The following is a 15,761-nucleotide window of genomic DNA, read 5'->3' as shown; positions in this document are numbered from 1 at the left end:
TTCTGAGAAGTTTCTCCGGATTCTTCTTATTAACTACACAAAAAAGTTAACAGATCAGAATGACAGGCCTTCCGGTTTTATTCACAAGCCCTCGCGGAAGCATATCAGGCTGTGACAGACTTGACTCCTTTAAACTGTGATTGTCACTACAGTGTATTACCAGCAGTGATATTTTTTTTCGGTTCTCCATGCGCATATTGTTGTAGTACCGAGGAAAACATTCTGTTTCCCATTGAAATGATTCTCTGAATGTTTTTTATGTTTCCTCTTCGTCTGCAGCGTGGCCGTCCCCATTATGCAGTGACTTTCACTTTTTTGAAGTATTTGTTTCAATATTAAATCACGAATTAAGATGCCTCCAACAAAAATGTGCAATTTTGTTATTTTCAAGTACAGCGACGGCCGGCACATACATTTGAAATAAACATTTCCTAAACCATGATTAAACCGTTTCCTCAACCAAATGCAATGTTCATCCTCTTACTTATTCTCGAAGTTACAGAAACCTAAAAAAAAAAAAAAACAAGCCTGTGTTATAACCGCGTCGATGCTTTGCCGAGCAACAGAAGCGGGCTTATGAGCGGCCTGCGCCACCACTTCTGTAAAGCGGAATTTACCAGAGTCATCATACATACTTACTACCATGTTTCTATCGCATTGGTACCATGAATACCTTATAGAGTAACTTCAGAAAGCGCCACGGTAAGTCGGAAGCCGAGCACTCCCTGCGCGCGCTAGCCTCCGCAACGGCCGGGGAGCAGTTGGCTCGGAGCGCCCCCACGAAATTGCGGCCATAGGTAGCAACAGCCCCCCGTGCGCAGGCCGTAAAGGAAGGAGCGAGCGCGCGCCTCCAGACCGGCCGTGGCTGACTAACCTCGTTTTCTACGTCGCGGGTGTGGCGGGCTTGTGGTACAACAACCACGCATCAGATTTTACAACGTGGTCCGACTTCAAGCACGCTCCTCGCGCTCAGAGTCGGCACCCCGCCTTGACTGTCGCAGTCGTTTATCGTCGCCGAGTGCCCGCTAATAAACGTCTTTATAATATATATATATATATATATATATATATATATATATATATATATATATATATATATATATATATATATATATATATATATATATATATATATATATATATATATATATATATATATATATATATATGTGTGTGTGTGTGTGTGTGTGTGTGTGTGTGTGTGTGTGTGTGTGTGTGTACAGACACACCAGGCGAGAGAGCACTCATCGATGAAGCAGAGGTGTTCTCCCTTCTAATTATTTAAAAAGTTCACACTGCGCACATGCACGCAGAACACGAGTTCTACGGTCGACTACAATAGAGTTACCGTGCTCTACGGCCAGTGTTCATGTGTGGCCATCTGCTGTAGAGCCACGCAAGGTGAAAAGGACAAAAAGCCGCGGCCTGCGAGAGTGTCGACGCGGAAGTCTCTGAGGCCTCGGCGATGCAAGCTTGGGTCGCGCATACGGCGAGAGATGGAGTGCGGGCTCCGAAACGAAGGCAGCATAAGTTAGCATTCATGCGCCTGCGCCGGATCCATGCACAACACGGCAGATATGTCAAAGTTAACTTGTGTAATGCTCATCAGTGCATGCGTGCGCGGGAACGCACGCATGTTCGTGTATTTCTGCACTCATGTCTGTATGCGCATGTTTGCATCACGTGGGCTATATGTTAGTGTGTCTGTAGGAACGCGCGCAACGGAACCTGTTCAGGGATGCTTTCCTTTTAACACAGATTAACGTGAGTTTCCCTTGCACCACTGGCGTATTCAGGGGGGCGGGCTTCAACCCCCCCCCCCCCCCCGAAAGATAGCCAGAGTTTAAAAATAGGCCGACGCACGACGCGACCAAATGCATGTAGTAAGTCACACTATACTTCTTCTGCTTGATTTTCCAATTAGGCACGCTTAATTAACTAACTTTTGAAGCAAAGAAGTTGGGCGAAAAATTCCAAAAAGAAAGTTGTAGATCGGTTTGCAAAACGTCCAATTAGACAGTTGCTGACTTTCAGTCTGTTAAGTATTAGTGTTTTTCTGCGTATTACAGATGTCCGCGAAGTTAAAAAAGATACCACGTGACATGCCCGCTTGCGCGCTTATGTGCGCCTAGAGTTACTGCATGTGCTAAAGGCAGCATATACAGAAACTCTATGTGCGCCATGATTGCAGTGCCCCCCAACGTTCCACGTGCAAACGACCACAGCATTTGTCCGGGTGTGCTGCCTCGACAGGGCAGCGACGATGGTGGTGGCTGTGCGATGACGCACGTTTCGCGAGCGGCAACACAAGCGATAACCGCTGCGTCTGCTTATCGCTGTCATGAACCGACGCAAGGGAAGCAAGGGAAGCATATCGTTTGTACGCGGAACGTTAGGGAGCGCTACAATCACGGCGCGCATGGCGCGCAAGCGGGCATGTCACGTGGTATTTTTATTTTAGCTTCGCGGGCATCTGCAGTAAGCAGAAAAACTATAATACTTAATAGATATAAAGTTAGAAATGATCTAATCGGACGTTTTGCAAACCGATCTACAACTTTCTCATTGGAATTTTTCGCCCAGCTTCATTGCTTCAAAATTTAGCAAATTAAACATGCCTAATTAGGAAATTGAGAAGAAAACAATTAATAGTGTGGCTTACTCCATGCAATTGACAGCAACATGTATTTGGTCGAGTCGTCATAGAGTGCGTCGGAGCATTTTTTAAGTCTAGTTAGAGATAGCTGGGGCACCCTGTATATAAACGCGCACATACAAACGGACGCATGAACATACATAAAAAATTCGGCAGATCCCACGTACGCCTTGTGGGAATCGGTTTCATGCGAAGCAATGAGCGAGTAGTTGTCTTAGAGAAAAGCCAAGCGTTACGAGGTGGATCGACGTGTTTTTGTAAACGTAGTAGTTGTGTGCACATCGTGGCCTTACCAGCCACGTTGACTACACTGGCGTTTGAAGGGTAATTATGGTCTGACGTAACGTCAGCACTCACTTTAGAGAATAGACGTGAGTATTATCGAAACGAAGTGCACTTTACGGTGCGGTGATGTGAACATCATACGTAACTTTCGTTAGCGTATTCCTCCGGCGTCGAGGAACGCTTGCATATAGCTTCCTGAATCATAGGAATACAAATGTATTGTTTATTAGACTTGTATAAAATCGGAGCCAGCACTGGAACCACAATTGACGTTCACCACTATGATGCCTGTATCATAGGACTACCATCGGCGTCAAATAAAACCCGAACAGCGGCGAGCCTTCGCAATGGTGTAGTGCGCGCCGTCGAATTATCACCATGGACAGGCGCGCATATGCGCAGTGCGGCCAAACCGGATGCGCGAGCCTGTCAATGGTGATAACTCGACGGCGCGCACTACACCATCGCGAAGGCTCGCCGCTGTTCGGGTTTCATTTGACGCCGATAGTACATGTGTAATGTTTATGCTCTGTTATAAAATTGTGCCGACAGCACTGCGACCACAATCGACGCAGTGCCGACATTACACGTGCATAGGGTCTTTTTTCAAAGCAGTTTCAAGACGTGGCGTGGCTCTGTTGTGGAATACCTGACTTCCATGCAGTATGCTTGGGTTAGATTCCTGCTGCGATCCTGATTTTTATTCTTTGCATTCGTCGGGTTAGCGCTGCCGATGTCTGTTTTTTTTTTTTTACGCTTTCGCATTTAAATTACCAATGCCAGTTCTCGCCGTTCCTGGGGAGATATGAACTGCCAATCCCGTGTGGCGCATACACGCTTACTCCCGCGGCCTGTAGTATACGGGTATGTGCCACACGTGTCTGGAGGAAAGGGTTTGACGATGTCCGCGACAGGATTTTCACGGTATTCATGCCATGACCCGACATTCATGTTCGTCAAACCCTCTTACCCTCCCATGCCAATTTTGCTCTACACCAAGCAAAAGAGGCGATCACGAGAGCACCCAGACGTATAGATAGATACGTAGATAGAAACGCTCAAAGTGCCTTGGGTTGGCTAAAAAATGCTTCTCATTTAAGATGGTTGAACACCACCCTCCACTCCTCCTCTAAAGAAAGAGAGAGATGGAGAGGGAGAGAGAAGGAATATGTGAAAGGCAGGGAGGTTAACTAGACTACGTCCAGTTTGCTACCCCACACATGGGGAGGGGAATAAGGGTGTAAAAGAGAGAGACAAAGAGAGACACAGGCGGGCGCTCAATCCGCCTTTTTCACGACGCCCCGGCGCATGCGCACTCCCCTAGCGGAAAAGTCGCGAAACGTCTCCTCATCTCCGAGGCTCTGCTCCTCGCAATACCGGTTGTCCCGGCCCCTACCAAACCCCTACCAAACCCCTACCAAAACAGCAGAGGGCAGTACAGGAAAATGAAAGAGGCGGATTCTGTTGCCTTGAAATACTGCAGCAGGGTTCATGTGGCTTTCTGGGCTGATATGCTGTGAGGCCAGGCTCCCAGGATCTTTCCTAAAGTAAAACCGAGCCTCCTCAAGGCGCACTGGAGAGTCCGGCGATGTTGTTGAAACTTCGCGGACAGCGGCATGGGCGTCCGGAGGGGGGTGCAAGGGGGGGGGGCGGCTGCCCCCCCCCCCCTCCATTCCCCCCTGGAATTTCGGATATTTTTCCATGCAGTAGCAATAAGCTACACACGTTGGTTAGCACACCAAGGGGCCGCATATCCGTGTGAAACAGCCTTCAGGATTGCCAGCCAACATTGCACGCACCCCCCCCCCCCCTTCCCGTCATCACACCGGGCAGCATCGTCGGCGAGGTGGTCACCACTGATACCACAGGGTCCCGGCAGCCATTGTAAAGCTATGCCATGTCCTTGATTAGCGGCTCGATGACAAATTTCGTTGATATGAGACACCAACTGATCACTGGCGTAGCCTCTTCTTCAAGTGCGAGATGTGAGTACTCCACGAAAGATCTCTGCCGATAATGACGCCATGGATTCGGTGACATCTCGTATGCGAAATCCTTACGTTGTCGACTGAAACGGCATAGATCGCAGGCTCGCGGGTAAAAGGCACCAACGCGCACTTCTCGATGGAAATGCTGAGGCCTCGAGTACGGAGGTACAGCGACGGCATTCTCCCCGAAAAAAATTCTGGCTAGGTCCCTGCTTTTCATCTGAGGAGCTCCTGGAACAAGCAATCTTCATTGCACCATAACAAAAAAAAGCAAACACGAAGTGAGGATTGGCAAAGTCCTCTCATTATTCTGAATATCCTAAAAGGTCAGAAAGACACGTATGGATATATCTGCATAACAAATACTTAATATGCAACAACTGCGAGAGAATACAGCTGAAAAAAAAAAAAATGCCGCTGATCATGTGCGATGCTCCCTAATGCGAAATGTGAGTGCAGCTCTACCCGACTTCCCATTTGGCGATATAAGTTGAGGCAAGCAATTTGAGAGAGGCATGTATACGTAGTCACAGGCCATTTTTGAATTAGTTATTTAAATATTTTTCCTTTTTTTATTTTCTGCTTCGGAGGCGCGAACTGCCGTCAGAGAGCTTCGTTCGTTTTTATTTTTTATTGTCTTGTTCCTTATTTTTTTGTAATTTGTTTCTTATTGTATGTTTTTATTTACCTCCGCCCCGCATTTTTCGGCGTCGTATGTTCCAGACTAATCCCGCCGGCATCGGCAAAAGAAGAACAACGTGGTGTGGCTCGAGGCGCGCGATCCAGGGGATCATTCGCTGCGCTCGTCGCTCGCTTACGGCAATGGACAACGAGGGAAGGTGCTCAACCCAGGAACGGGTGCCTAACAGCTGCGCTCTAGAAGAAGCTCACGTCTTATGCAGACCAGTGGCTTGTTCACTAAGCGAACGTAGACGTGATATTCTCCGCTAAATTATCGCTTTGCAACAAAGTTAACATGGCCCATATAGAGAATGATCCGTGCAGGAAATAACGTCGCACGCCTTGCACACATCCCCCGCACCCGTAACTGACGCCTCTGCAGAAAGTAAAAAAAAAAACAAAAAAAAACAGGATTACTCAAGAAACGCTTCAGACACATGGGCGATTGTCTGTTAAGCTCACCATTTTTTTGTGAGAATGTTTTTTTTTTTCTTGTTTAATCGTTAAATTCAGTTTTCAAAAATAACCATGGAATGTGTAGAAGTTCAGCGGAAGGTGGAATCTTGAAGCGATGAATAATCCTTGGAACACGGCGTGTCGCTTGAGTCAACGTTTCGACAAGGAGACACGTCCGCTTGTCGAAACGTCGGCTCCAGAGACAACCTGTGTTCCAGTGCAACATGTTGTAAAAATCTTCCTCGTTATCCAGATAACTCTCAGATGCGGATATTATTTGAACGAGAATCAAAATAAATGTTATTACTAATTAACGAAGTTTCTCTATCGCGAATTATAGAGCAAGAGGAAGAACTGGCTGCCGCAAACTTGTGAAGGGAAGTGCACATTTACACTATAGCGTACTGAGGAGGCTAGAAGAAACGGCCGTTATTATCAGCGACCTACGACTACGGCGCCAGCGTAAAGAAACACAACGAACGTTAAAAAAAAAAGAAGAGAGAGAGAGAAGGAACTGAGCCACGCAGTCCGCTCATCTCGTGCGCTTCTTCATCAGGGCATCACGTTTCAAATGTTGACATTTTCCAGCGCCCGCAAATCAGAGCACAGGCGAAGGAGTCGGCCTCTTTCATTCGGTGCGCGTTTCAACGCCTCGTCGCGGCCCTTGAAGCAAAGAAGTCCGCAAGGGTCCGAACTCTTGCGCGAGAGAAAGCTGTAGTTTACACCGCAACATTAAGACGACGCCAAGCTCTGCACGATTTGTAGGTTTGTTCGCCCCGAGAACGATGTCGACGACTTCGGAAAAAACGTGCAACTGTTGACTACTTCGATAACGTGTCGCGTTGTGCAGCTAATCATCCTGTGGCTCAGGCAGCTTGCGCGAGGGAGGCATTACGGACAAGGGAAGCTGCGACTGGCGGCGAAGCGCGAGCATCGCAATGAAGCCAGCCGAGGTCCCGTCGCTGTCGTTCAGGTCGTTCGAGGCGGTCTACGTGTTTCTGGCGGTGCTGTACGCGTTGACTGCGACCAACCTGTACTTACACCTCACCGGGGATTCGTCGTCGTTCACCGATCGTGAGTGCGCGAGATGTTGCGGCGTTTCGGTGGAAGAGTCCACTACTCGCGATGCACACGTGTCAGGAGCCGACGCCGGTCGCGTAAAGCGTAGCAGCAGCAGGTCGACGATGTCGCGCAAACCGGGTCGCGCGGCCGTCGAGGAGCCCGTGTACGCGAGGATATCGCCCAAGGCGGCGGCGGTGCCAAACGTGGAGTTCTTCCCGCGAAACGACATGACCAGCCACGACGGCAACACCATGCTCGTCAGCTCGTACGCCAGGATACCGGTCAGTCTCTGCTCTTTGCTTCCTCTCACGCAAATGTGCTTAGGCGTACGCACGAGGGGGGCGGGGAGGGGGCGGCCGCCCCCATAATCATCTGAGAGGGGCGCCAAGTCTGCCCCATGCTCTTACTCACAACCTGTCCCGTCATTGTTTAAAGTGCACGGTTATGTTCCACGCATGTTTTTGACGATAATGGCGGCTGAGAACCACTGATGTCGCATTCCAAGATCTGTTTACTTCCCATTTTCACCCCCGGAAAGCCGGGGACCAAAGGCAGGCCGTTGTGAAAAGCACGTCATCGCTTCATTTTCATCTTTGCATCCACTGCGAAGCTTGGAAGCTCGATTTCTTTCGAGCGCGACCAACAGGGGGGGGGGGGGGGGGTGGAGGCACTGCGGTGAGCCTTAGCCCCGCTTATGAGCCCTGCTGCAAATGTGGGTGACATGCAAGAACGCCCGTGTACTTTCTTTTTGTTCACGCTCCATAAGTGCCCTTTTACAGGCACTGCACACAGGAGAATAGCCATTCACAGAATAGCCATTATTCACGGTACTTGAGGTAAAAAATACAAGAAAAACAATAACAGAATAGAACGATATGACCGAAAGGGGAGAGGAAAATGAAGGAAATGCCGGGGGTTAAGTAGACTTCGTTCAGCTTGCTACCACACCCAGAGAAGGACAATAGTTATTGTGGGGTAAATAGAAGAAAAACATAAATGAACATACCCCGACCCAGAGAAGGAAACAGAAGGATGATTTAGAAAATGGCACACATATGAAGGTACACGTTAAACAACTCGGGTGTTAAAAATTAACCCGCATTCTTCCGCTGAGGCGTGTACGTATCATAATCATATCGTGGTTTTGACACATAAAACCCCGAAATTTAATTGAGTTTTCTTACACGCACTCTGTCGCCTATTGGAGTAACGCTATGCAAAGTGAGCGTGCGTGTAGCCGGCATTAATCACTTGTAGGGCGCGGAATCTAAAAAAAAAACAAACAAAACAATACTCAAGATTTCCTGGGCCTCTCACGTAGCTTGAAAATAAAACTTTCTACTTGTACATTGTGTAGGAAGCAGAGTGTTTACTCTTTTTAGTTCAGTGGCTGCGGAGTGATAACAGGGCTGAAATATAATTGTGTTTTTTTTTTCTTTTTTGAAATAACTGCATTCCGTAAGCTTTTGAGATCTCCGATTGCACATATACTAAGTAAATCTCCTATTTTTCGCTTCCACTTTCACGCAATGAGAATGTGCCTGTCTTCCGTTTCACAGGTACCTGCTTTAAATCTCCTGCTTGGCTGTGGACTTGTTTTTCTAATTCGTTTATATATTAATTATCTTTCACCCAGATTGTGTAGAGATGAAGTGGGGCAGCCATCGACAGCACACGCTACCAATTATTATTATTATTTTTTTTGATAAGATGAACAGAATGGGCGTAGCCTTGTTTCAAACGTCGGGTATGTAGACTTGAGAGCAGCACGTAGGTTCGTGAAGAGGAGGAATATGAAAAAAATAAAAACAATTACTGCGGGAGGTTAGCCAATATAGAATGCAACCGCTTCTCAACTCCGTGCTGGATCAAATGAATACATGAAACCAAATGTAGCAGGAGATATTATTAAGATTAAAACAGAAATGATAATGAAATGTGACGTCGAACGTGACATCTTCTCACACAGTTCGCAAAGCCACAGATTATTTTCGCTTAGTTCGCTAATTGTTTAAATAAAACTCTCTGTGGTGAGGAAAGTTAGGACCAGTGTGCAAACATTCTCTCCTCCGACAAGAAAATATTGGCCGCGAATAATAGTCGCTGGATCTGAAAAAGGCCGATTCTGGTCTGCTTCAATCGAGCGATGCACTTATACAGGACCCCCGGTAAATCTATTTGCATACAGACCGCATAAGCAGCAGTCTGGACCGTTGTAGAATATTTTAAGAAGTGAAAAATTCTTGGATCTTGGTCACATATATCGACGGTCCAGAGAGGTATTCTCTTCGCTCGTTACGGCGTGTTTTTGAGGAACACCGATTTCAGTGCTGAATAATAAATGCGAATAATTTGTGGTGTTTTACGCGGCGAAAATACGATACGATTATAGGCACGCCGTAGCAGGTTACTCCGGATTAATTTCGACAACCTTGGGATCTGTAACGTGCGCCTAAATCTAAATACTCGGGTGTTATTGCCTTTCGCGCGCTTATTGCATGTCGAAATTCCGCCGCGGTGGCTGGAAATCGAACCCACGACCCTGAGCTTGGCAGCGGAACATGGTTTCATTGATCAATCGTTGTGCTTCTGTGCGTCCAACTGTCTTTCCACAGCAGACACTCTATCTATCTTCTCCTCTGTCTTACAATGCCCATCTTATTACCGACGCTGTAGGGCAGTGGAAAGGAAAAATGGCAAGCCGCTTTGCCCGCCACGGTGGTCTAGTGGTTGCGGTTCTCGACTTCCGACCCGCGGGTCGCGGGATCGAATCTCGGCCGCGGCGGCCGCATTTTCGATGGAGGCGAAAATGCTTGAGGCCCGTGCACTTAAATTTAGGTGCACGTTAGAGAACCCCAGACGGTCGAAATTTCCGGAGCCCTCCACTACGGCGTCCTTCATAATCATATCGTGATTTTGGGGCGTTAAACCCCAACAATTATTATTATTATTATTAACAAGAACCCTTGTAGAAAAAAGATACAACGAAATCCACACGGATTTCCCAAAAAGAAAGCCCATAACTTGATGAATAACTCATCCTGTTATTGGGATCGAACCCGAGACCAACGCCTATCCGGGGCGCTCGCTCTATCAATTGAGATAACCTGGATGATATTCTACTTGCCTTTTCCACCCTTTGTTCTTTTTTTAATTGAATTGATGAATAGGAGAGGTTGGTGCCTTTATGGTGGCACCGGCTACTCCTCCAGACGAAATGTGCAATAAAAAATAATAAGAATAAGGGCACGAAATGTCATACGGTCGAACTCAAGATGTGCAAATACAGTACAATCGAACAGCACATGAGTCACAAGCAGTCGAGCACAAGCTCGGGTAGGCAAAATAAGTTCGCACTGTCCACGTCCAAACTCAGATATTCTGTAGGGCTTGACATACACGGGAAAACAAACTACGACAAATAATTTTTATCTCTCGAGCGACGGTCGTCAGGAACTTGACCGGCGTTGGAAAAAAGACTCCAGATTGCAAGAAGTTGCCTACAGGATGAGCAAACAGGGAAAAAAAAATTAAGTGATTACAGCATGTACGCACTCGCACACTCTTAATCAGACCACTCACTCAGTAATACCAAGCGAACAAAATATAACGAAACAAATCCGAAAGACGGCGGCGCGCATAAATAAAATGCACGCATACAAAGCGTCGTATCGAAGTTAAAAAAAAGAATATTATGCACAGGACTGCTGTCTAGTGCGAGAATCGTTATTAGAGGCACCGTTGAAATTATTGATGGAGAGTCATTTGGAAGTCAATAGGGTAATAAGAAGACATGCCCTGATTGACGGCTTGGCAACTAAGCAACAACGTGACTTAAAATTCTTATAACGCAACCGACTTAGATTCACGTTTTCAAGTAGCTTGTTTAGCGATATAGGAAACGTACGTCTATGTAGCTGAGTTTGCACTCATCAATCCTGAACATCCACTATACGCGGCCAGAGAAAAGTATGCAAGCATTCCATGTCTGCATGTACTCTATTTGCAGCGATACAAAGACAGAAAAAAAGATTGCCCACACTTGAAACAAAGTTCTCTGACACTGCCGCTGCTATTCATTCTCTTCAAGCGCGTTTTTTTTTTGTTAAAAAAAACAAACAAGAACGGTACATTATCTGTTCAGCAACTTTAACATCAGTTTATGCAAATACCCATTTCTAGGCCATGGCGTACTCTTTTATAACAATTTGCATGCTGCGCCTGCTTAAAATACTCGCCTGAACTGTTCTTCATGTTGCTTCCATCAGACAAACTTAGCGTATAACACCCGAATTATTCATTAAGTGCCCCAGGATTTATTAAATAGAGTAATTCCGCCTCTCCACGTGAGTGCATGACATGAAGATGCGGGAACTACTTGCGGCGCCCACTTATCTGATGAACAAATTTCCGCTAATTATTTTCAGTGTCCATACGAGCACGCTTAAATGCATCTTTTTACGTGCCAGAACCACGAAAATATTAGGAGTTGCGCCGTAGTACGGAATTACTGATTAATTCTGAACACGCATGGTTCTTTATCGTGCGCCCAAATCTAAGTACACCGTGTTCGTCGCATTTCGCACCTGTCTAGATGTTCTTGTCGTGGTCAGGGATCGGGTCCGCATCCTCGCGTTGCAGGGCAACACCATAGTCGCTAAACAACCACGCACGGGTTCGATCCCAGCCGCGGCTGTCGCATTTCGATGGAGGCGAAATGCTATGGAGGCCCGTTTACTGCGCGACGCCACTTCAAAGGACACCCAGGAGCACGAAATTACCCGGGGCTCTCCACTACGGCGTGTCTCGCAAAACATATCACGTTTTTCGTGCGTAAAATTGCTTAATATTTGCTTAATTACTTCTAATATGTTTATTTGTATTCATTTGCTGTTTTTACCTTTGCCGTTAATCACTTGATCTACATTTCATACATGTACTAACAGGAAGTCCCCCTGACACTCTTTAGTTTAGGTATTCCTCCTATATTATATTTACTCTGTGACTGTCTTAATATCTAATTAATAATTGATTGATTGATTGATTGATTGATTGATTAGTAACCCCAGAAATTATTATTATCGCTAAACCACCACAGCGGGCGACGGCGTCGGTTCAACGCGTCATGATCACTTTATAAGTAGAGCGAAACAAACAGGGCATAGGAATAGTAATAATCGGAATATGTTATGCGTCCCATTTTTAACTAATCAGCTGCGGTGATGATAATGTATTGACGAAAGGTCTCCCGTTACGAGGTCTACTTGCGTGCTTAGTCTCAATACTTTTTCGTTCCATACAGCTAACAAAAGATGTTTAAAATTAAAATTTACGCATAGAAAGAAGCTGGCGTCTTTACGCCGATAATTTATGAGGCGGCCGGGCGGACATTACGTGCTCCCATTAAGCTTTTAACGTTAACGGAGCGATTAATATGCAGTGCAGCAACCTCCAATGGACAAAAACGCCTGCGGACTTCGGTGCTGATCATATAATATAGGAATAATTGTGCACTTAGCTTAAAATCAATTATTTGGACGTCTTTCAGAACAGTAAACCTTCGGGATACATTCATCAAAGTATTGTTATTATAGAATATTCATTCACGCTCAGTTTCTCTAGAAGCGTTTAGACGGAGAAGTGAGAAGTGCAGCGCATTCTAAATGAAACCCCACAGCCTGCGCTAATTAATATTAACTTCTGGGGTTCCACGTGCCAAAACCACGACATGATTATGAGGCATGCAGCTATGGTGGACTGCGGATTAACTTTGATCACCTGTGGTTTCTTAACGCGCACATAAATCGGAGTACACGTGTACACTTGCATTTCGCCTCCATCGAAATATGGCAGCCGTAGCCGGAAATCGAACCCGCGCCCTTGAGCTTGGCAGCGCAACATCGTATACCTGCTAAGCTGCGCGTATTGTGGTAATAAGCTTCCAAACATCGCACCTCCTAAAAATGGTGGTACTATAAGAGAAAAGGTTTGGTGTTATATTCTTTTGCTTAACACGGAGGTAGATTTACTAGATACGATAGCAATCGCGTTTTCCGCAATACGTATGCGTGCAGACAATGTTTTTTTTTTGTCTGTTTGCGTAACGGCTGTCCCAGGTCCTTTTCTTTTTGTTCTAGCCTTACTATAAACTTTATTATGACGTTCTGATTTTTATTTTGTATTTTTATTTTACTTTTTAACGTATGCCCCTGTTTCGTTATTGTGCCAGTGCACATGAAAAATGCATACGGAGAAACGTGTGACGAATGTATGAAATTTCATCTCATTTTCTTGCTACTTGCTACATAGTGTGCAATTACAGATTGAACTATCATTTCACTATTCCGCGCAAAACTTGTTTCTCGGTTGCCGCGTAGCGCACGTTGTTGACGCCTTGGATTGCACGTTGGACGCCATTGTCGTGCAAACAGATTGCTTTTAGCCGTACCAGCTGAACTTATCGTATGTCTCAGCGCACATAAATAGATGAAGAACAAAAATAAATATTAACATAAGTTTCCTGCTGAAATCTGCCTGACAGCGCATTACGAAGTGCGCTTTGATCTGAAAGATGCGCGGGAGAGCCGCAATGTCTCTTTATTGTTATTTTTTTTTCCATCAGCTGGTAAACTCTTATCACGTCGTCCAACAACACGCATTCCTATAAAACGGAGCACGCGGTGGGGTTCCTTGCGTAACTAGGCGTGTTTGAGAACACATACTTTGGGGGCTGAAAATACTTCTTTTTAGTTAATTTCCTTGTCTCTCTCTCCCCCGCATGCCCTCCCCTCTTTTCCTCTCTCGTTTGCTCGCTTCACCCCACTCTGCTCACAGTTCAAGATGAACTTGCATCAAACGAAATGAGAAAAGCAGGCTAGCGAATGCGGCGCGAAGTCACGAGCGACACTCGAGTGAATGGCACTAAAAGACAGTGCCCCTCTCACAGGAAAAATGACATGTCTGCAAAGTAGGTGCTTGCCATGACGCGATCGAGTTTTTTTTTCTCTGCTATATGCTGTCATTGGTCCGCAGCCAGGTAGGAGGACTTCAGCATGCTTCTCTCATCTCCAACTGTCATTTATACTGCAGGCCTTAAAAAGCTCAGCTGCACTTCGGAAATAACATCGAGACACGGAGATTACTGCGCGCACAACTTCGCACGTGTGTTGGAGTGAGGCCGTGTTATATGGAGGTCCAACATATCTCCATTGATTTCCTTTATTTTATCAGTGCCCTTCTTGAGTTCATTAAAACCTCTGAGAAGGGGAAGAAATCAAAATTAGTAACGTTCTTCAGCTTGCCTTGAATAGTTGATCATGAATAAGTAGTCGTCACTTGTTTTTTTTTTCCCCAATTCTTTTGTCTTCTGCTCGTGAGGGCCCGTATTCACAAGAACGTCTTACGCTAAACATTTTCGCGAGAGGATATTTCAGCCAATCACGATGCGGGGCATATCATTAGCGAAGCCGGCTGACCAATGGCAAAACGCACTTACAAAAGACAAGTTTTGTGAATTCGGCCCGAGGTGTTTAGCAACGCCCACAAAAAGCCTTTAAAAGTGGGAAACAAAGTGTGTATAAACAAGGAATACAAGTTGTAATACGACGTAAAGGCCTGGGACAGTGGTTCTCAAATGGGGGTCTGCGAAGCCATTTATGGGAGTCTGCGGCGAAACCCATCTTCGAAAACAACAACAACGACGACAACGACGACGACGACGACGACGACGACAACAACAACAACAACAACAACAACAACAACAACAACAACAACAACAACAACAACAACAACAACAACAACAACAACAACAACAACAACAACAACAACAACAACAACAACAACAACAACAACAACAACAACAACAAAAACGCGTTTTTTTGGAGGCACACAATGTCGCGTGACGGCGGCCCCTTCTGTTTTTGATATGCTTCACTGCATAGCATGTTTACATTGCGGCGGAGCTGACTTATGTTCTTCTTCATGAGATGGTTGTAAAGCTTTTGTTGCAGTTTTCTACGACATATGCACGCGAGCACGCTTTTTCCAGGCTTGAATATTTGAAGAGCAAACATAGCCAGGTTCAATGCGGCTGCAGACCCCACAACTTATTGACAAGCTGTTCAGATCTAATTGGCGTGGTACTTTAGTTTGAGCGTTCTTTGCCAGGGAGAAACAAAAGGCGCGTATTTCACGCTGCATGTTGTGTTAATTTATGACCTCTCCTCCTCCATCTTTCCTCTCACTGGAAGGGGTCCCTCATCACTTCCAACAGTCCACAAGGGGTCCCCGAAACATCCATGGCTGAGAACCAGTGGTTTCGGATATAGCCACGTTATTTAACGTTTGAAGTGCAATTAACGTTTTCTGCTGCAGGTGCCGGTTCTAGAGGAATTCTGCTTCACATCGAAAGAGTACTGCGGACCTGGGGACCCGGGACATCCGGGAAAACCTGGTGATGTATCAGGCGCTTAGCCGTGTCTTCATTAAGGGAGACAGAACCAAGCGTCCTTTTTCTCTCGTCTAATAAAGAACCACCTATGTATATATCTGCGTGGTTACGATGGAGAAATGTTCGTTCACTAGCACCAGCGTATAGCAAACAAGTCTAACTTAAGTAATGTTATACATTCAGT

At 45.9% G+C, this 15,761-nt stretch overlaps 1 protein-coding gene across 1 annotated transcript in view; it reads left to right on the top strand.

Annotated features, from left to right (window-relative positions):
* The first annotated feature begins 6,687 nt into the window (after nucleotides 1–6,687).
* LOC119389459 (uncharacterized) overlaps nucleotides 6,688–15,761 on the top strand; it is a 47,031-nt gene continuing 37,957 nt past the window's right edge. The window contains exons 1-2 of the mRNA XM_037656735.2: nucleotides 6,688–7,409; nucleotides 15,502–15,580. Of these exons, the coding sequence (XP_037512663.1) occupies nucleotides 7,005–7,409; nucleotides 15,502–15,580 (484 nt within the window). The 5' untranslated portion in view covers nucleotides 6,688–7,004. The remainder of the gene's footprint in view (nucleotides 7,410–15,501; nucleotides 15,581–15,761) is intronic.

Source organism: Rhipicephalus sanguineus, chromosome 4 (genome assembly GCF_013339695.2).
Source record: "Rhipicephalus sanguineus isolate Rsan-2018 chromosome 4, BIME_Rsan_1.4, whole genome shotgun sequence".
Taxonomy (NCBI): Eukaryota; Metazoa; Arthropoda; class Arachnida; order Ixodida; family Ixodidae; genus Rhipicephalus; species Rhipicephalus sanguineus.
This window is presented reverse-complemented; position numbering and strand designations above follow the sequence as displayed.